Below are 22880 nucleotides of genomic sequence, written 5' to 3'. Positions count from 1 at the left end.
GAATGTGATCCTCCCAGCCTTTCTAACCTTTCATTTATTATTGAACACACCAAAGCAATAACTAATATCTTATTTTCTGTGACTGCCTGGTTTTTATCTTCTATTGAATGTCTATATTTCATCACCTCTTATGAGACAACCATACTAACTGCTTCATTAATATAGTTAACTCACCTATGACTCTCCTCTCAGGTCATGCCCTATACCTTGAACATTCTCCCTTTCCAACTTACCAAGGTCATTTTCTTCTCTCATTATTTCCTGCTTTTAAAACTGATTCCTCATGAGATTCTAGAGCAAAATTTTGTTCCTCCAAAAGAATGTTCTTCATTCAAAGTACATTAAATCCCTTTCCCCTTTATCTCTCCTTGGAATGATGAGAAAGTAACATGTATTATACGGTTTTCTTCTACCCTCTACAAGATAAACCATGGTACCTTACTTTCCATCTTCCTTTAGATTTAACTGTTTTCACTATTCCAAACCACTCATACGATATATTTTGTAAAACTTCACCTGGACATTCTATAGTGTTTTCCTCTTGAATGTAATTCCATATGTCTTTCTTGCTGGTTTTAACTTCCCTGAGAGTAGAGATCCTGTCTGAGTAACTGCCTTTTTATAGCACATAGAACAGTACAATATTCCATTAGCTGCTGAGTATGTTTTGACAATAAGGAAAATCTTAAAAACAGAAAAAATAATGCCTTAATTTATAGAGATATTTGTTTCCAAAAGTACTAAATATGATTGATTTGGAATGTCCAAATTGCATATGTGTATACTAAGACAGAACTTTGGTATGAGACAGAAAACCCAGAGCTACAATGGAAAACGGATCCCCTCTGTCTGATTTGAACCATTAACCATTAGGTTTCTTGCATTCCCTTCCCTCTTCTTTGATTTATTAGTTGTGAAATCTTTGACAAGTCATTTCATTTGTTGGACTCATCTATAAAATGAAGGGGTTGGACTATAATAACTGACATTTCTATGGTGCTTTAAGCTTTGTGTCCTACTTTACATACATTATCTCACTTGAAACTCAACAACACCCTATGATATAGGTATTATAGCTACCCACATTTTAAAGCTACAGAAATTGAGAGTGAGGTGTGTTAAGTGGCTTACTTGTTCATGGTCACACAGTTGGTAAATGTCAGAGGCCAGATCTGAAGCCAGATCTTCTTGATCCCATGTCCAATATTTAATCCAAATCTAGTACTTTACTGACTATGCCATACTGCTTCTAGGTGACTTCTAAGGTCTCTTCCAACTCTAATCTATTTTGGATCTACTGTTGTTTAACTATAATATGGGAAGAAAAATAAGGCCAATGACAGTGTTGAAATAATCTCTTGTTGAACACAAAATAAATTCCTGACCAGTGCAGAGATAATTATGCATCTGACAGTTGGAAAGAACAAAAGAAGCATAGAAATGTTCATTCTTCTGCTTGAAATAAATATTAAAAATGTCCAGTCAATATGGAGAGTAGGAGGGTTAGACTAAAAACTCCCATGGGTTTATTTTCAACTTTGTCCAGCAGACCTCAGCATTTGGCTTCCTGGAGACTTATGGTATCAACAGCAGGATGGAGCCAGTCAAGAGAACTCATTGTGTCTTACTGGGTTTTTCCTATTCCATCATTCAGTTTTCTAGCATATTGTCCAATAAGATGATAAATGGATCAAGGGAGTTGTCAAAACGCTTTCTTCAAAATATTGCATTTCTCCAATAGTCTGAACTAGTAGAGCAACTTCACTGGAAGTCTGGCAAGATGGCAAATTTCAGGAATGTCTCTAATGTAACATCTAAGCTGCTCCCTGAGACTCGAATTTAAAGCAGGTTCACCTCTTGTCCTGCTGATGATAGTTACAAGTCTGTTCTTTTATCCTGTGGGGTTTTCCTCCCAGTAACATACTTCCGGTCTCATGGCATTGAGAAAACATTAGGTTGACCTTAAAATTCAATAATGAGCTAAGCAGAATAAATAGCTACACAGGCCAGTCCAAGGTCGCAGAGCTTCTGTTCCAAATTTCCATGTGCTTCATGCATATGCATATGCATATGTTTCAGTTTTTAGAAAGAAAGGATTATAATCAGGGTAGAAATGAATATTGGAACCCTGACATTTTACACATTGCTCTGTGTAAATGAAAGACTTAAGAATCAAATTCTGGATGTCCAAATGTGTCTGAAACACCAGCACCCCTCCCTAGTTAAATATTTCTCAAGACTTAATATCTATCAAATAGAAAGGACTTTATATATTTCACTAATGAGGAAGAATGTAGGTGCATTTTTTGACCAAGTGGATTAGAGAGTCTGTTTCAGACAAATCTCAGTGACTTATGTTTTCCTAGAGTTTGAGCTGTGAGAAAGTTATAAAGTCATCTGCTTCATGTTGAGTATAAGTCAGTTGAATATTCACCATGTATGGAAGCATTAGAGGAGAGACAAAAGAAATAGAAGACAAGGTCCTCCAGAAACTTACAGTCTATTGGAGAGACATAACACCCACAGCAAAGAGACATAGGAAAACCTACAAATGCACCCATTGAGGTAGCAATCATTTGAGTACTTGGTGGCTGAGCACAATCCTAGGGCTTGGTCTGGAAAGGTAGAAGCTAGTAAGCAATGCTTAATGAAAATAAAGAGAAGTAATGGAATTGGAAACTAGGAGGAAATCTCTTGTCTGTAGAAATTTTTCCAAATGCAGTAATTGGATGCCGTTGGGAGGACTTTTCAGAAGTCTGAAAATTTTTGAATTTTCAATAAATGTCCATATTTTCAAAGGATATTGGATGAGCTTCTTATTCCGTAATTCCTTGTCTTTCTGAATATGTCCTACTCAAAGCATTTTTTAAAATTATCAGAAAAAAAAGTGGCTTTGCAATTGTACCTTGTTGGTACTGTACAAGGGGCTCCAGGTGAGGCACTTTTTTTTTTTTTTACCAAAACAAGTCTGCACCTTCATTGCAATTTAGTCTTAGAGGACTGCTTGGGGCACTGAGTGTTTTGGAGATTTGCTCAGGGTCTCTCAGCCCATATGCTGGGAATTCAGTTCTTCCTGACTCTCAGACCAGCCACCAATCCACTAAAGCTGCCCTTTCTTCTACCATATGGAAATGGTTGGTCTTGCTTTTCTGGGCTTTAAACTGTGGTGCTTGATGATACCTTAGTAACTTAATGATAATGGTAATAACAAGAATAATGTCTTGTATTCATAGAGGCTTTAGATTAAGAATGCTTTCCCACTTGTCTGCCTGGTCCTTAATTCATTTATAGTTTAATGACTATAAGAGCCCAGGAAGAGAAGAGATACAGTAGCATTTATATAGGACCTAAGATGTACCAGGCACTGTTTTAAGTGCTTTACAAATATTATCTCATTTTATCCTCACAACAGCTCTATGAGGTAGATGCCAATATTACTCTCATTTTACAGTTGAGGAAACTGAGGCAAACAGAAATTAAGTGACTTGCCCAGGGTCATACATCTAATAAGTGTCTGAAGTATCTGACTCAAGGCCCAGCATTCTATCCATTATACAATCCTAATGTGACTGAGACTTTTATTTTTGATTTAGAAAGTGGTTAAATCAGAATTTTTATTTGCCCAAGGGTGAAGTTATGCTTTGGGCATCTCAAGGACCATAGATTTGTTGGTTTGTGTAGAAAAAGTCACATTCTATAAAATAGGAGCAATAACAATTTAAACTTTTCTAGAATTTTACCATTTACAAAATACTTTCACCTATATTTATTAATTATCAGAACAGTTCTCAGACATAGGTAGTGTATTTCACAGAGGACAAAACTGGGGCTGAGATTTTAAGTTAAGATTTACTCATGGTCATACACTTAAAGACAAAGCAGGACTTGAAAATGACCCTTGGTTGGAGACTTCTGAGAAGTCCAGAGCTCTTTCTGAAACAACCACTTGCTCCTCAATAATGACAAATGCCAACTATTTCTTAAAAAGAGCATTTTTGGGGAACTATGACACCTAAGAGATATTCTTATCTGTATCACAGATTTGATAAAGATTATAGTAATAAAGAAATGAACAAAGAAAAAAAGACTATACTACACACACACACACACACACACACAAACACACAAACACACACATCAAAGTTCAACGTCATCAGCTTGATATTCCCATCTTTAAATCTCATTTCCCTCTGCTTCCCCAACATAAATCCACTTGTATCCCCTGTGGCCACCACCAACACCAACACCACCCCTACTGTAAAGCAAATGCCTTATTCTATGGCTATCTAGATCCTACTTCCCTTTTGCAGTTTAGCTCAAATCTTACCTCTCCTCCTTTGTGAAAACCTTCATTGACTATCTCATCTCAAGGAATTTTTCTTCTTTCTGGATCACTTTTTGTCAATGATGGTTATTTGGCAGTTATAATTCACTGCTTGGCACCACGTTTATATGCTTTATTTCCCCAACTACAGTGTAAGTTCTTGACAGAGTCCTATAGACCTCACATTTTTAAAAACTTCCTCTTTGTGCTTTACAGGTACTCATCTATAGCTCAATAAATGTGTTGAAATAATTGGTTGATTGATTGATGTTGGGTTTATCATTTAACTTCTCCGGGTCTTAGGTTCCTATTTTTTGCAAAAGAATACCAATATCTGTCCTTAGTTATTAGTCTGAAAAATACTTTGAGCAACTAGGACTATCTATTTTAAATGTGATTATTCATTTGTTCATATTTGCCAAGTATTTGCCAAGCACTCAGACATCCTTGGGAAAAGAGCTACCATTTATATGGTGCTTCTAAGTTTTGCAAAGAATTCTCTCTCTCTCTCTCTTTCTTTCTCTCTCTCTCTCTGTCTCTCTGTCTTCCTCTATGTCTGTCTGTCTGTCTGTCTGTCTGTCTGTCTCTCTCTCTCTCCCTCTCTCTCTCCCTCTATATATATTAATAAAATTTCATTTGACCTTCATAACAACCCTATGAGATTGGCACTATTATGGTCACCATTTTACAGATGAGGAAACCGAGGTTGAGAAGAGGAAGTGACACAGTGTCCGAGGCAGTTCGAATTCAAGTCTATCCTGCCTCTAGGTACAGTGCCCTACCCACTCCTCTACCTCGTTCCTCACCCTCCAAAGACCCTAGATCTCTTACTATTCACTGTAGAATAGGATTATGTATAAAGTGGCTGAGCCCCATCAAAGAGGGCTTGGTAACTGAAGTGATTCAAGGACTTTGTTGCAAAGCATATTTTTACGTTTGAGCCCCTCCCATAGCATGAATTCCCAGAATGGCGTTATGGTGGAACTGCCTCCTCTAACGTCTGTTCTTCCACAAGGTTGATGTAAGTTGGGGTAGTGATCGTGTTGAGGTCAATCCATGTGACTGACCCCTTGTGTCTGAGTAAATGCTCCTCCCAAGAAGCATGCCTCTTTTTTTTTTTTTTTGGTTTCCTTATTGAGATGCCTGAGGGACGCAGCATGCCGTCTCTGTGCTCCTGCAGGCCCACCCAGCTTCCTTCTGGCACTGAAAGCAGCCGATGCTCTGCCACCTTTCTTTTCAGATAAGCATGACTTGGAAAAGCTATCTTTAGAGGTGATGAGTTTTTGTTTGGATGGAATTATGACTTGTATAAAGCCCACGCATGCTAACAAGCCACAGAGTGCAAAATAATTATTGAAAGTAATTTGAGAGAAAAGTGGAAAATCATCTAAGGGGGAAAAAACATCCTTGTTCTCAAAGCTTTGGTCTTGGCTCTCCACCATCAGGTTGACTGACCATTGTTAGCTATGACCTCATCTCTGCACAATTTAGATTTATTTTTCTCACTGAAGTACTTGATATTTTATTCAGAGTTAGAAAGAATACACCATATATAATGCTTATCATTCACTGGAGAACCATGGAAAGAAGTGTTGCATTATAGAGAGAGCTATTTCATTTGGGAAGTGTTCCTTCAGCATTCAAGTCTTTAACTCATTTTCTAGGGAAGAATGACTTTTGAAATCACTTTATGATTTTCTTGTTGTCATACATTCCACTTTTATTTTACTCATCATGTGGCAGGTGTTAACTTTCCACTTTGGCAGGATGCATTTGCTATTCTCCTATATTCCCCATGATGGAATTATAGGTCAGAGCAATGTATATGCTATAGCCTATTTTATTATTATTATTTTTTTGCAAACCAGCTATCTCCCAAGGCCAATAAACTATAGCTAAATGCACAACACTCCTGAAGGTTGTTCGGATCTAAATGTAACATAATGTACCCTGAGACAGGTCTGTTAGTGAGGCAAATGCAAATTATCTGGGTTTTTATGTGGTAAGCATAAAAAACATATTAATGAAATCCATCATAAAGTAGTTTTAAGACAGTCAAGCTTTGACATTTTCATCTTGGTAACAGATAGAATTGAAAGAGTTTGCCCCATGGTCAAGAATTTAAAACTGATGATTTGATGACCAACTCAACAATCTTAATGATTTTAAATGGTCCTTAATATTTCTTCAAACTTGGAGAGTTTCGTTGGCCCCTTTCCAGACTGGCACATGGACTCTGAGTCATAACCTAGAAATGTCTAAACCTTCTCTTTGGTACGGTGATAACAGTTTGTTTATACTCAATACCATAAATAACACAGTATTCCACTTACTATATTTTATAGTAGCCATTAAGGATAACTTTATCTGGGCAGTATGGATTCAAAGCTCTGCAAGGCACTTGATCATTTATGTAACAGCGAAAGAAAATGCCTTCACCTTAGGAGCCTCATTGCATTCTTATTCTTGATTATGACCTCTCCAAATGATCTTTTCTCCTTTTTTTGGAAGGAGAAAAAAATATAAATTGCAAAAGAAAACTTCAACCATGTGATTTAATGCTGGATGACCCTTGAGAAGGCCCCTGGACCATTCCTCTAGTCTTTAGGCAAGCCTGCATTTCAATCACCTCAAAAAGAAAACTGCTTCCCCTTACTTGAAAAATATATGGAGGAGTACATCCCACAAACTCCCTGGATAATATTCTGGAACATAGTCCAAAATCTTGAAGTCCTCATTACATAACGGCAAATTTAGTTCACAGTTAAAAAAAAATTCATATAAAAACTCTTTTTGAAAATGAATCAGATTTTCCATTGAGTGACATGAAAAAGATTGTTGTTAACACTCAAATTATATCATTTGAGGTAACACACCCTTAATTACTTGTGTTCTTGGTAACTGATGTTTTATTAAAAGAACTCATGCTAACATTAATAAATACAAAAAAGGAGAGGTTCTTAGGGTTAACAAGCTAATGAAACATTAATTCATACCTGTTCTTTAAAGTAAAATGGAGAACTATCAGGTGTAATGTACTGACTTTGAATGTTGTCTTCCCAGGAAGAACAAAGTATGTTAGCCATGGAAGATGAGGGCACAGTGCAGCTCCCACTGGAAGGGCATTATAGGTAAGGTACTTTCTTTAATATAAGTGTTTAATCTGTGACCTTTAAAAAGCATCATTTCTGGCAACAGGAAAAGGCACTGAAGCACAATGAATTCTATTTTTGAATTTGATAAGTGGATAAATTTCTATTGTTGCCGAAGTCCAGAGGTAGCATGGGAGTCAGGAGACCAAACTTGAGTTTTAGGCCTAGCTTTGCCACATTCAGCTGTGTAACCTTGGGTTCTGTCCCTCAACAATGTGATCTCACACACTCAGTTGTATGAATTTGGGTCAGTCTCCTCCCACTCTGGTTGTCTGCTTCCTTAGAAGTAAACATATGAACAATTGGACTAATTAATCCCTAAAATCTTACCGTCTCCTAAATTCTTTTGTTTATATTCTCTTTGAAAGTACCCTTGGTCTAATCCACTTAGAAAATAAGACCAGACTTAAGTCAAGCTTCAGTTCTCAGCCAACAATTAGACTGCAAGTGTATATTAAGCACTTGCTGTATTCCAGGCCCACTGCTAAAAGGGATACAAAGGAAGACAGAAACAGTGCCTACCCTCAGGGAACATGCATTCTAATGAGGAAGAGAATATATAAATTACTAGTAACATAAACATAGAGAGAAAGTAGCTGGAGGATAATCTAAAAAGGGAAGACATTAGCAGGTAGGCAATTGGGAAAGGCCTTCTGCAAAAGATGGGATTTGAACTGTCTTGAAGGAAGCCAGGGAAAGTAAGATGGGATGATGGGGGGTGATGAAAGACAGTGAGCGCTAAAACTTGGAGACAAGAGATGGAAGATTCTATGGCAAATTTAATGGTTACTCCCTAAGTTAATCAACTGGTGAACATTATATATTAACCCTTAAACTCTTATTACACGTAGCAATTCGTCTATGAGAACTCTCAGTGGAATTTCAGTTCAGTTCCTGATTTGAAAGACTTAACCATCCCAATGAGATCAGTAATTTCTTAAAAAAAAAATCTACAAACCACAATTTTTCTCTTTTTGCACAAAGTTGATTCAAAGGGAATTTCTATTGGGCCTTTATTGTAGCTAACATAATATGTGAGCCATGTAAAATTTTAAAAGTGTGTGTTGGGGACAGCTAGGTGGCGCAGTGGATAGAGCACTGGAGTTAGGGCCCTGGAGATAGGGCCCTGGAGTTAAGAGGACCTGAGTTCAAGTCTGACATAACACTCACTAACTGTGTGACCCTGGGCATGTCACTTAACCCCATTCCCTAGCCAAAAAAAAAAAAAATTGTGTGTTAATGTACATCATATCATTCTTCCAAAGGTAGCACTCTTCAGAGCTACAAATAGCTATTTATTTACATATTTCAACCCTAAAATTTATAAAAAATTTCCAAATATTTTTTCAGAAAACTATATTTCTCTCTGCTACAACTTTTATCTTAATTTTTTTAATTTATGACTTTGTGACCATATTTAAAACTAAATTTATACTATCAAAATAATTCTGGATAATTTGGAATCATGTTAATAAAAATGGTTTGTCCCCCATGGAGGCACTTTATATGTGTTGCAATATTAAAGAATAAGATAGAACAGAAACATTTTGCTTTACAGGGTCTAACATTAAAACTAGATTCTAAGATCTTTTATGATTATTTACCCCTTAAAACTGAGCATAGGTAGCAAAGGTATTTCTTTCCCTCTTAGGGACTTTGTGAGAATTAATGTGAAATAGTGTATATAGAGATAAACTCAAAAACAGGAAGACCTAATTTCTAGTCCTAACTCTGACACATATTTGCTGTGTGACCCACAGAAGACCCATAGAATTATAGACTGATAGAGTCAAAAGGTGGGGTCCTTAGAGCTTATCAAGTATAACAATTTCTCCATTCTACAGACTATAAAACTGAGGTCTAGAGAAGCTAAAAATCTAAACTTTTTGAGAACAAGGATTGTTTCATTTTTTTTTGTCCTTGTATCCTCAGCACTTAGCACAGTACCTGGCATTTAATGCTTATTAATTGAATGCCCACAATCACACAGAGTTAGAACATGTAGGGTTTCTTCAAAAGACCATTGAGGAAGAGGGAACTAGAGAAACTGACTCTCAACCTGAAGATATTCATTAAGCATTCATTAAGTGCCTACTGTGTGCTAGACAGTGTTAGATGCTGAGAATACCAAGACAAAAAAATGAAACAGTCCTTTCTCTCAAGGGAATTACGTTCTATTCGAAGCATGATGAAAGCAAAAACTACTCTTCTCAACATGAGGTCCAGTTGTGACTTCTGCATTTTCCAGCATTTTGCTACAACAAGTCATCCTATCCTGTCTGCTTGGCTTCTGTAATCTCCCTTCTTATGGTTCCCTATCGGCAGCCTTCTGGCTCCTTGCCATTGCCGTTTAGTTGTGTTCATTCTTGAAGCCATCTTTGGGACCATCCCAAATTTGATTCTGAGGTGCTTCCTTCCCAGAGTGTAGAGAGTTGGAGACAATAAATGTCATGACAGTAAAGGTCTGCAAGTCATAGGAAGAATTCTTGGGCGCATGAACCACAGAACAGAACTAGAATTTGGATAAGGAAATCACTGCCTCGACTCAATGGCTTACATGCCTGGGATATTGGGAATTGGCTTTGGATTTTCATTTTTCACGGTTATTTGGTTTGAAAGAATCACATAGAAGACTGCAAAGGTCTCTGCCATAGACAATTCTGTCGAGAGGTATACTTTCCTTGCATTTTATATCATTACTGGACCACTGGTGCTGGCAGCCTAAGTAGTTAATTTTTTTTTTTTACTTTTGTATGAACTCCCATCTAGAGATGATCCATCTGTGATTAACATTTCTGATGAAATGACAAAAACGGCATTGTGGAGGAACCTTCTGATCACCTCAGAAAACTCAAAAGATAAGGAGTCAAGCTTTCCTTCTAAAAGGTTTGAATTTTTTTAGTAATAACGGCATGATGTATTAATCCCAGGCATTTTAGAACCTCAAATTGTTAGCTAAAGAAAAAAATCTATTTACCATCAAATTGAAAACTTAAGTTTGTACAGAGAAATCTTTAAAATTGAGGCATAAATTATATTTAGAAACAAAATTAAGATGCTTCCAAAAATTTCATTCTCAGACCAAAACACCATTTGAAACATTTCCTAAGCTGTCATTTATTCATCTGAGCCTCCTATAAAGTTGTTTTTCCTGACCTGCTTCAGGCAAGAAGCACTGTAGATATCTGATGATGTTTTGTAGTTCCTAATCACCATCACTCTTTCCCTCCTTCCCATGTTCCACATGTAACAGTTGTATTGGCTTCCTAATTTTATCTACTCCACCCCACCTGCTCATCTGGGGGTCTTCACATACTGCCCACTAGAAAACTTTCAATTCTTGGAAATCCTAATCTCTCCCTCTCTGTGTGTGTGCATGGGCACATGTTTGTCACTTGTGGGCAATTTCATGTGCACGTAGAAAGCAGATTTTTGCCCTTGAATTCCAACATATATCTGATTTTTCTGATGAATTTCTCTGACTTCATAACTCAGAAATTAAATCACCCCTGAAACATAAATGGCAGACTGGGGTCATAGCAGTATTTCTTTCTGCTTGAGAGTGATCAAGGGATTTGGGGAAACTAGCTGCAATGTTTTCTATAACTGATATTTTCTTTTATTTCCATAAGTTTTCAATTAACTTTTTCTACCTGATTGTTTCATATTACATTTCTGTCATAAGCTCCCCTTCCTAAATCACTCTAGAAGCTGATTCCCCAAAGGTAAGACCCTCTCCCTCAAACCTATTCCTTGATTGCATCCCCTTATGTTAAATGGTGTCTTCTAAAAACCCAATCAGCCTCTGTATTCTGTGTAAGTTTTGGGGAGGCAAAAGGCATGGAGTGCCCTAGCTTCAGGCCCACATCTTGAACTGAAACACCCTGGGGCAGTTGGCCAAATGCTTCAAGGGGGTTTGGAAGCCCACCTATTCACGAGAGTGTAGACAAAACCCTCATACATCAATTAAAAAATGTTCTTGCCATGCTATACTAAGCAATTCAAGCCTGGCATTAGTCTTTTTTACCTTAGAAAGAAAAAAAAGGAACACCTTGATTTTTTAAATTGCATAAACTGGGCATCTTCCCTGTATGTACTACCCAATGCATCCAAACAAACACCAGGAGTCTTGCTTTGTGGAAATGGTCGAGAACATGGGCACAAGAGAGGGTCTGCTTGACAGAAGGAATAGAAAAATAGTAAAACCTGCACCTCTTGTTGCTAATTTTTGTCACCCCAAAATGGCATGCTGCTGCTTCAATGTTGTCTCTCTTCCTCAACTGCATAAACAAGACACATAGGGAATCCAGAGAGGCTCAACTTCAGAAGCTCACAAACCAGCTCACTGACATGTCTCTCTTTTGTTTTGTTTTATTTTATTTTTTATTGCTAAAACACTAAGTGACTCATTAGTTCTCACCACAGACTTTTTATTGCTTGTTCTCTGTTTCTGGGGGCAAAAGCCTTTGTGAGCTTCTCTACTTGGTTCCATAGAAGTGACTTTTTATTCTAAGACCTATTTAATCTCAGTATTCAAAATAACTCTGTTATTTTGTATAGAATGATCCATAATGCTTCTGTGACCATCTAAGAGTTTTGGAGAAATATTGAAGGATTCTAGAAAGGGGAGCTGTCCACTTACATAGAAATCTGTTTTCTTGTATTGACTGATCCTAAAGTCCTAACAGAAAAAAAAAAGTCTTTGTAAAGACATTTCACTAGTGTTCAGTGTGAAGGCCAGGCTTGCAGGACAAAAATTAATGATTTTTTAAAAAGCATTTATTAAGCACTTACTGTGTGCCAAATGAAACGTAGAACAAGGAGGCTGTACAAGTAAGGGAGGACAATCTGGTTTGTAGAACGGCTTACTTCAGTCACTGTTGTGTGTCTTCCTGTATTAACTAGACCAGCAGCCTAGACTGTCCATCTGTTTTGCTTTGACTCAAGCCAACAGTTAATATGTTCTAATGCTAAGTGTTCTAATGTTAAGTGTTCCTTAAACTAAATACCAGACCCAAAAGTTTTCAAGTACTGCCCTTTACCAGAAAAGATTATTTCTTTAAATGCTTCTTTAAATTACCAGCACATTTACAGATTGACTTCAGAGAATAACTCGATGTAATTTTAACATTCCATTTAAAGGAATCATTTTGGAGTGTAGTCAATAATGTCTACTCTTAATGACCAGTGATGGGTTCTCACTGATGTAGTTTCAAAATATTTCTAGAGTAATAGCTTACACTTAAAAAAATATTTTTTAATGTATAAAGTGCTTTCACATAACATGTCCTCACTTGATTATCACAGTAACACTGTGAAGTAGGGCGAAGTAAGTGTTATTATCTCCATTTTACAGATGAGAAAACTAAAGACCAGAGACATTAAGTGGCTTATTTAAAGTCAGATGAATAGTGAATGGAAGATCGGTGTTTAGGATCCAAGACTTGTGACCCCTAATATAGCCCCTTCCCACTTTACTACACTGCCTATACTGCACTGAAGAGAAGGTTCATCTAGCTTCTCTGCATTCCAAAGGGTATACCTCCCAAGCGAAGACTTCTTATGTGTCCTTTAATGCTATTCAGATGTAGAGCTATGGAATCCCAATGGAAATAGGGATTATCAAGAAATTCTGAGAACAGTAGCAACATTATTACACTCAGTGCCAAATGAGGGAATCAACGTATAACCAGCAGGTATGCCACAAGCATCATTCATTCATTTACTCATGCATTCACCTGTTAATACAACATACATTTATTGAGTACCTACTATGGGCAAAGGGGCTGTGTAATGTTTATACCCTGGCATAACCTGGCATGCCTCTTGGTCTAAAAAGACCTCAAGGTACGGTTGGTAGCTGAGGACTTGGATCTTAATTACCTTGAGAATATTAACACATTAGGTTCTGGAGTTGCACCCTGGATCTCAGCTGATGGCAACAGAGCTGGCTTCTTTTTATTCCACCCTTTGCTGGTAGCTATTTGCCCTAGAAGACCTTAGAGTGTGAGGTTTCGTGCCCATTCAGGATATTTTGGAGTGCCTTTTGTAAGTGAAGTTAACTATAACAGTTGTATTTGGCAATTGCTTCACGTACTTTCATCTATCAAATACTTCAGAGAAGACTCAAGGGAGATTGTAAGAAACACCTTTAAATAACAGCACATCTGATCAAAGGGTTCATTTTATATTATGCAGAAAATACAAGTGATATACAAGTATTGGCTGGTTCTAGCCCAACATACTGGATGGGTCATTTGAAATAAGTACCATTTAAATAGCACTATTTCAGTTAGGGACAGTTTGAAATGGATTATCCAGTTCAGTAATTGCCGAGTCCTGTAGCTTTCAAAATCCACAAAATTCCCCAACAGGTAAAGCACTAATTAAATTCAGTGAAACATGAAAATAACATGAGATGACATAGCCTGGGGTGTTTCCTAAATGAAAGAAAGATTATATATAACACTAGACTAGCTATTCTGGTTCTTGAAGTTGTCCTCATCACTCCTTCAACAAATACTCTACGCCAATGAGTCCTCTTTGTTTCTCTGTTCTAACTGTATTTCAGCCAACATGAATTTGTAAAAAATATAAATAAATGATCCAAGGCAGTTAAGAGGACTAACTGTAAAACCCATACCTATGATCTAAAATCTTCACTGCCATGATGAATTAAAAATCCTTAGGTGGGACTGAGTCTGGGCTGTAGTTTTGAGAGTGAACTTTCATCCAACTTGAAGTCCATTGCTTCACAGAGACTGCTATCCATGTAATTAGAAGGAGCTATATCAGAACTCTCTGCTATTGCTGCTGAGCAAATGTATGTAGGAATCACATATCAGTGGCATTAGAGAGGAGCAGCTAAATGCAATGGGCCTGAAGTCAGGAAGACCTGAGTTCAAATCTAGCCTGAGGCACTTATTAGCTGTGTGAGCCTGGGCAAGTAACTTAATCTCTGCTTGCCTTAATCCACTGGAGAAGTAAACTACTCCAGTATCTTTGCCAAGAAAGCCCCATGTATGGTATGGTTCACAGGTTTACAGAGTCAGACACAACAAAATGACTAAACAAGAGCTAGAGAGGTGATTGTTTTTTTTTATGAGATTCAATTACTTGAATGCCTGGAGCACTTTTTATTTTTCTCTGAAACATTTACTCCTTCAATTGTATCCTGATACTCCACTCAGTCAGTGTCCTATCATCTTTAATTATCATAAGGAAAAATACTTACCTTTCCAGGCAGTGAGGATGAACTGGTAGAGAATACCTCTCCTGCATTACCAACTGCCTTTTGGAAATCTTGCACTGTGTCCTTTAGACATTTCAAACTCAATATGTCAAAAGAAAAACTCATTGTCTTTTCCCTGAAGTCCTCCACTTTTCACAATGTTCCTGCTATCATCAAGAGCACGATGATCCTTCCATTCACCCAGGGTCGCAATCTTGGGAAGATCCTCAACTCAATCACTCTTGCCTCACCTATCCAGTCTGCTGCCAAAACTTGTGACTGGAGTTCAGGAGAGACAATGTCTGAATATATAGATCTGAGAATCATATCATAGGAATTAATGCAATCACCAATTGAGATGGAGAGAGAGACAGAGAGACAGAGACAGATGGACAGAGAGAAAAGAGAGTAGAGAAGCCCCTGGATAGAGCCTTGGGGAATGTTCATGATTAGTGGGCACAACATAAACGAAGATCTAATAAAGGACCCTAAAAAAGGAACAGATATGCAGGTAGGACGAAAACCATGAAAAAGAAATGTGAGAAAAACCTACAGAAATGATATTCAGGAGAAGGTGATCATCAGTAGCAAATGCTTCAGAAAAAGGATAAGGACTGGGAAAAAGTCACTAGAGTTGGCAATCAAGAGATCAGTGGTAACTTTGGAATAGGCTGTGTTTCTGTTGAATGATGAAGACAGAAGTCAGACTGCAGAGGCTTTACAAGAGAGTGAGAAGAATGAACTAGAGACACCTAGTGTCTCTGGCTTTCTAAAGGAACTTAGCTGAGGAGGGAAGGAATGATAAGGGTTGTTAGTTATTGAGAAGTGATTGCAGGAAAATGAGCTTATTTTAAAAATGAGAGGAAAATGGGAGTTGTTAATGGGCAGCAGGAAGTGAGATTGAAGGAAGATAAAAAAGGTGTAGATGATAGTGGGCGGGGGTAGAGGGGAGGACCTGCTGGAGAAGACAGGAGTGTGGTAGGTACCATATTGGATACAAATCTATGTAACACACAGGCCTTGGCATTTCCCAGAGACATCCTCTGGAACAACGTTAATGGCTGCTAGATCTCTGCCTTTTTAAAAGTGGGGTGCATCCCGAGTGCAGTGCACAGAGCAAGAATAACTCACTAAGAACCAGGTAGGACTCAAGGAGATGTTGTTACATTGGAAGACAGTCATTAAAACTTGTCACATGGAAAGAATGGAAGGAGAAGAAATTGAGATATGTAGAGGATTTAAAAATATAGAATTAAGGCTCTCAGCACATCATGTGCATACTGTCATCCCTTCTCATGAGAAAAGCAAATGAAAGAAAAGAAAGTCGTTTCGCTGTGACCTGTAAGTGGTATGTGCTGAGGCATGTGGCAGGCTCCAACCCAGGGTGCCACAGATGCTCACACTAGCTCTCAGAGATCTGGCAGCCTGCCATGAATGGCAGAAGCTCGGGCACTCCTTACCTGATGGTGCCTGGTGATGGTGACAACTGAGAAGGGCTGTTTCTAGCAAAGTGGAAGAATAAAATCATTCTAAAGCATTTTCAGAATGCATTTGACAATGTGAGCTAACGGCCATGAAGGAATCAGTAGCTTGAGGGCTAAAAATCAGGATTAGGGACGTGCAAAATCTCTTCAGAGTCACGCATGTTGGTCAGAAGTGAGACTCTGTTATAACAAGAACCTTATCCTAGGTGCTTGGGTGGTAACTGTAGCAGGAAAAACTATGTAAAGGCCCATAGTTAACTAAGGCTTCACTTCATAATCCAATTGAATCAGCATTTATTAAATGCCCACTGTGTACAAAGCACTTTCTAGACATTAGACATACCAAAAAAGAAGCAACCTAGCACTGAAGCTTACATTTTATGGAGGAGGAAGAAGATAAAGATGTAAACAGAAAAATACAGACACAATAATTTGAAAAGGTAACACTAATAACAAGGAAAGTCCTAAAAGAATTTTCAGTGAGCCATGTCTTGGAGGAAGCTAGAAATTCTAAAAAGCCAAGGGGAGGGAGAGTATACTTCAGGCAGGTGCAAAAACACAGAGCAGTGAGACATAAGCCATGACCCCTAAATGATTCCAATTCAGACATCGACATAATGTGTATGTCCATTTTTTTTAAATTAACATTTACCAGCCAACCAGCTAATGTGATAGTGGGAAAATTTTTGAGTCTTGGGGGAAAAAAGAAAAGGAGATAAAGTGTTTCATAGTAGGTATAGATTATTAACAAATTGATTTGGAGAATAAAATAAAATAAAAACCCTTTTCAGACTATGCAAATTCAGAATATAAGTGAATGGAGTGGTCATTCTTCTGGCTGTGAGGCTTGGTCTTCCCAAGTGGACATCAGACTGCTAGAGGACAGTTTTTTAATGGGGTGTAATCATTCTCCACAATGAAGGAGATGTGCCCTAAGGGACCAAGACATGTTCCTCCCACAAAGCACCATTCAATGAAGAAGGTGGAAGCAAACCGAGGGTCAGCAGAACTAAGAAATAACAACTGTGACTTCCTGTTTGTTCCATTTAACAAAGTGTCAGTGTTGTCTTAAGATGGTATCCTGACGGGTGTTTTCAACAATCATTAACAATTTCATTTGCCAAAATGACAAGTGTGTGAATCTTGCATGCTTTCAGATCTGTCTGAAAACTTTCAATTTTATTCATTCTTCCCTCTCTGAAATTCTGGCCCATGGCTTGTATCCTACCCAGTTCAGAGTTGTATAATTGTTGCTGGTCAGTCTGTGCTATGTAGCATGAAAAATTAATGCATCTTGGTGGGGGGGAGGGGAGTCTGGTTTTGGGGGGATTTTTTCTTTTTTTGAAGGAGGGCATCTTTTCAGGAGAAGGGAAGGGGATCAGGCAGTTTTTACAGAAGGTATGGTGGCATTGACAGTAACAGACTTTTCCTTTCCCCCCTTCCAGCACTGAAGGCAGAAAAGAGAAGAAAGCTGACTCAGGGAAAGGTGTTGACAGGGAGACTTGTCTATGACTTGTTCTTCAATTTATTTTTACAAACACACAAGAAGAGTGCCACAATTATTAATAAAACTGCTTTGATCATGTATTGTAAATTCTGTCTCTCATCCCAAACTCACGCCCACACTGTAAGTAGTGCAATACTCATTTTGTTCCTCTGTCTAAAACTTTTGTGTGGTGAGACAACCTTGTGAACATCCCTGGTAGCCAGTGCAAGAACCTATATGTTCCTTGCTGGATTAACCATTGATAAATACTAAAATTCGTATCATCAATCTCCTAAGAGAAGTTGCTTTCTGAGAGGACTCGTGAATTGACTTGTATTTTACTACTTGTGTAGGCCTTGTGATGCCTATAAATTTCATTCAAAGGAAATTTGAAAGGTCACCCTACTTCTTTCTGATTTTTATAGCTTAGCATTAATGACTTATTTCAAAAGATCCAAATCAAAAAGTTAATCAGAAAGCTCTTTTTTTAAGGTAATTCTATTTGTGCTGTCTTCCTTGATTCAATAAAAGGCATTTAATATTTTAAAATTTGTATTACCTGAAGCATAAAGTCATTTGGGGGAATCAAAATAAAGAAATCTTTTCATATCTTGTTTCAAAACAATTACAGACATTGAAGGGAAACCTTCAGACAGCATTTATTCAGAATGTGCATTGTGATTACAATGTCCAGTATGGATCATAGGAAATACTAAAATCAATGAACTGAAGCTTTTATAAACAGTTTGGGGATGTTTTCAATATAAACCTTTGTCTGAACTATGTGGTTAAGTTTCTTTATCTCTGATACCAAGTTTTTCCAAATCAGCATTTATTTATTTATACACATGCAGCATACCCCATGATGAATCATTACATAAGAAATACCCATGTGTACAATAACTCTACCACTGAGGATCCTGCCCCGTTCCATGCCAGGTTGGAACCTTGTTCTAATGTGAGGTTGACAGGTGTCCAGTTGTGATTTTTTTCCTGCAACGCTTTTATACTGTTCTATTAAAAATGCATGCTGTCAAGAAATAAACCTCAAACTGAACATTTCAGCTACTGACCAGGGGAATTTCCAATTGATATTTCAGTCTGTACCAAGTAATCCCATCTTTACCAAGCTTGTAGAAGAGGGGAAGGCTATTTCCAATTTTGGAGTACTATTTGGAAGAATAATTTTTTAATTCATTTTTAATGAAGCTCAATAATGACTGATTCTAATAGCTATTTTAATGTTTTGGGATTCCAGGAATGCCCATAGGCCACTGAGCTTATACTCTTTTTTAACGTTCACTTTTGCAAGGTTTCAGAGTTCTTCCAATTCGTTAATTACTTTTACTCAAAGCAATTTTGTTTTCCGTGCTCAATGGCAAGAGGAAAAATTCCCTGAGCAGTGTTTTGTAGCATTCTCTTGGCTATTGTAGTAGTCTCGACCTCATCATTTCCAGAAATTTCTCACAGCCCTCTAAAGTGGTTATTTAAATGGAAACAAGCCTAAACGATGCAAAGAAGGATTTGCATTTAATAACAATAAAAAAGATTGTATTTATAAATGCAGTGACAGTACAGAAACTTCCTGTTCTAAATGCATTGTTTTCATGTATTCAATAATACAGATGCTACTTTGTAACATTCTAATTGGTTTATGATTTAGACTAGAAATACATGCCAGTCAGCCCCCAAAGCACCCTTCTTGTGTTTTGATATGTTAATAACGCTTCTATTAAAAAAAGGGATCATAGTGAAGTGAAAGTTTCACATGATCATCTATTACACTATTAAGCAATCACTGTAACCAATGGCATTCTCTGTTTCTGAGCATTTTTTAATAGTCACGCTGTTCTTGTGTGAATTTTAATGCTATCCTTATGTTAATCCCAACATTTTGAAATCACACAAAATATAATGCAAATGTAGTGTTATATATTTACTTCTAATTTCATATTCCTGGTCAAAATTGCTGAATTTCTTGGATGTAATTTATTACAAAGTTTAAGTGAAGTGTACATGTGAATAGGATATTGTGTTTTTCACAACTAAGAAATGTTACGTGGAAATAAATATTTATCCTAACTAATTTCCTTTCACATTTCTATTTTATGTTGAGTGCTTGTCATTTTGTGAGACTTTTTTTTTTTCCTCCCAATATTTATCAAGCCATCACCACTGCTTGGATTTCTTACATTTTCAACTTAAAAGTTAGGAAAAGTTGGATAGAGGATGGTATGGACTTTGGGATGGTCGGTAGGACCATTTCATTGGCTACAGTCTGCCTGGAGAGCAAATGGTCAGAGCCTTTCAAAGATGGTTCATCCACTTTCACTGAAATAACTGAACTAGTGGCTTTCCTTTCCTAGGAGAAAAGTTATTCTAGAAGCAATTAACTTGACCTGATTACCACTTTAAACCACTGACATCATTAGCTGAATTGGAAACAATTGGGTCTGATTCTGTACATTAGGCACCGGGCAAAAAAAAAAAAGTCCCCAGGTTGTATTTTTGTTTCCTTTTGTCAGACCTGTTATTTCGCTATTGGGAACTGTCAATGAGAAAAATCCTAATGCAGCTCAGAAACTGCTCAGTAATACATAGACTTCTAAAAGTTCCTCTGGGTCATTGAGAGGTTAAATGATCTATCCGGAGACACTGAGCCAGTATAGCAGAAGGAGGTATTCATGGGCCCACTTTGTATCCACTAAGCCATGCTGCCTTACTAAAATATTAACTTTTTAAAAATCTGGCTATCTTTGAACTGTTGCACCATTAGTTGAAAGTACAATCTGTATTCTGTGAGTATTCTCTTTGAGCATTGCTGCTAGTTTAAATTTTGTCTTACAGAATCTTCAATAAAATTACAGATTAAACTATCCCACCTTGACAGGTCCATTCACTGTCCTTGAATATCTCTAGAAAAAGAACACCTGGCTTCTTTAAACTATTAGGAAGTTCTTAAATCTGGCTTTAACCATATCTTAAACCCTCATCTTCCTAGGGTTTTAAACAGAACCTTGCACTGAGGCTTCATGTTCAGCTTAGGATCTAATGTGACCCTTAGATCTTTCTCAGTTTCATTTGTACACTGCTGTTACAACTTGGTTTTCCTTCTTAACTGCAGTGGACATCTTCCATTCAAATTTATCCTTTTTTTCCATTAGCTATTTTCACTGTAGTACTCACTGGTATTTATTTCTTCCTTTATGTCTATCTCAGGCTTCTCCATTGTTATGAGATTCTAAGATGTAGAACTAAAGATTGTCTAGTCCAACTGCCCCTTTTTCAAGATGAGTAAACTGAAGACATAGAGAAATTAAATGATTTGTCCAAGAACCCACAGGGAGTAAGAACTCCAGGGTTCTAATCAAGGTTCTTGGATTCCAAATTCAGGCAGAACTAAAAGCACCTGCTTTATGAACAATGCTAATGTAAACACAGTTGGAAAAAAATGTGATAACATTAAATAATATAGGGATCACTTAATGGTCTAAGATGACGGTCAATCTATTCGTTTTCCCTTAAGATTATGGTCAGTGAATGCCCAGGCATTTACTAAGTTCCCGCTATGTGACAAGCCTTCAATTAAGTACAAATACAAAAGGGAAAAAAAAAATCTCTGCCTTCAGGAAGCTTACAATCTATATGAAAGGATACCATAAAATCACATGGAAATTGAATGGTTAATATTCAGGGATAATTGGCAACACCTTGACTTTATGTGCAGAAATCCCAAAACTACAAGTGACTAAACCCCATCTTGAGCCTTCCACTAGGGATTTGGAGTTTGTTTCAAGAGTCTCAGTGACCGGGGCATGACCTACAGCCCAATAAACAAAATCCTCTGAAGTTGTGATCAACTGGTAAGATGATACCAATTCAGACACATACACTTGTAGACCGCTTCAAGAAGGTCTGGAGGTGAGGAAGAATTAGCTATGTAATATTTTAAGGGTATTCCTGCATGTACGTCAAAATTTCTGTATTCATTTATATTTGCATCAGTGTTCTGAAAATGCATCCCTGCAGATCAGCTCTGAGCAAGTTGACCTTTAAAGATAGTTTAGTGAAGTATGAAATGGCCAGTAGTTACTCCTTTTGATTCCAATAACACGTGTGTGAGTACACACACACACACACACACACACACACCTACCCACCTTACCGCCATTCCTGGGAACTTAGCTATATATCTTTGTATTGCTGGCATGAGTCAAAACACCAAAACCTAAAATCATAGGTTTCTATCCACATGTTATAAGGTATAAAGGCAAGAACATAGCACTTGGGTTTAGAAAACTTGAGACTTGAGTCTTTGCTCCTCATTTATTAGCTATATGACCTTGGACAAATCATTAAGCCTCCCTATGCCTACACTGCCTCACTTGTACAATGAGAGTAATGATATTGACCCTATCTATGGAAAGAGAGGGGAAGGGAATAAGCATTTATATAGCATCTATTATGTGCCATGATCTGTACTAGGCACTTACTTACATTATTTCATTTGATCCTCACAACAGCCCTGTGAGGTAGGTGCTGTTATTATCTCCATTTTACAATTGGGGAAACTGAGGCAGTAAAAGGTTTAGTGACTTGCTTAGGGTCACACAGCCAGTTAATTGTCTGAGCCTCATCATCACCTTGCCCTTATCAATGACCCATGGTAGTCATGCAGTGCTCTGAATATAATATATATCATAGTAGATGAGTAGTATACTAGGATAATAAAATGTACCTGTAGTTTAAGCTTTTATGGTGGCTCTTTCCATCTTGAAGGCCTACTGTGTGAAGTATTACATAAACCCTTTTCACAGCTTTTACCTGCCTATCTGGCACTGGTAGCTGAAAATTTAGAGTAACTATCAAATAGCTGCCCTTGAGACACTTATAATCCAGCTGGAGAGACTTTTAAGGGTGCAAAACTTAAGAAGGCAACACGTAACATCCTCAAATACTAAATTGTGTGCTAAAGGACAACAAATGTCATCAAGAAAAGAAAAAAAAACAAAGTCCCTGTGGACTTAAAATAGTGGAACTTGACTACAATATTGATGAAAGGCAGGCAGGATAGGGGTATATGTAAAAGAGAAAAGGAAGTTCATTCCAAGTAGAATAAAACCAAATAAGATGAGTAAATATGGTCAAGGAGGGGCCATCACTGCAATGAGGAAAGTGACTTGACCACAGGAATTCATGCTGG

The 22880-nt window shown here is 37.5% G+C and overlaps 1 protein-coding gene across 3 annotated transcripts in view; it reads left to right on the top strand.

Moving 5' to 3' along the window:
• The window catches only part of SLC4A10 (solute carrier family 4 member 10), a 257305-nt gene extending 239315 nt beyond the window's left edge, over window positions 1–17990 (top strand). For all 3 annotated transcript variants that reach the window (XM_027865793.1, XM_027865794.1, XM_027865792.1), the window contains 3 exons: window positions 7388–7455; window positions 10246–10362; window positions 17637–17990. In XM_027865793.1, coding sequence (XP_027721594.1) covers window positions 7388–7455; window positions 10246–10362; window positions 17637–17703 — 252 coding nt within the window. In that variant the 3' untranslated portion in view covers window positions 17704–17990. The remainder of the gene's footprint in view (window positions 1–7387; window positions 7456–10245; window positions 10363–17636) is intronic.
• The last annotated feature ends 4890 nt before the right edge of the window (window positions 17991–22880 follow it).

This window comes from Vombatus ursinus, unplaced genomic scaffold (genome assembly GCF_900497805.2).
Source record: "Vombatus ursinus unplaced genomic scaffold, bare-nosed wombat genome assembly UNPS02014779.1, whole genome shotgun sequence".
In the NCBI taxonomy this organism is placed as follows: domain Eukaryota; kingdom Metazoa; phylum Chordata; class Mammalia; order Diprotodontia; family Vombatidae; genus Vombatus; species Vombatus ursinus.
This window is presented reverse-complemented; position numbering and strand designations above follow the sequence as displayed.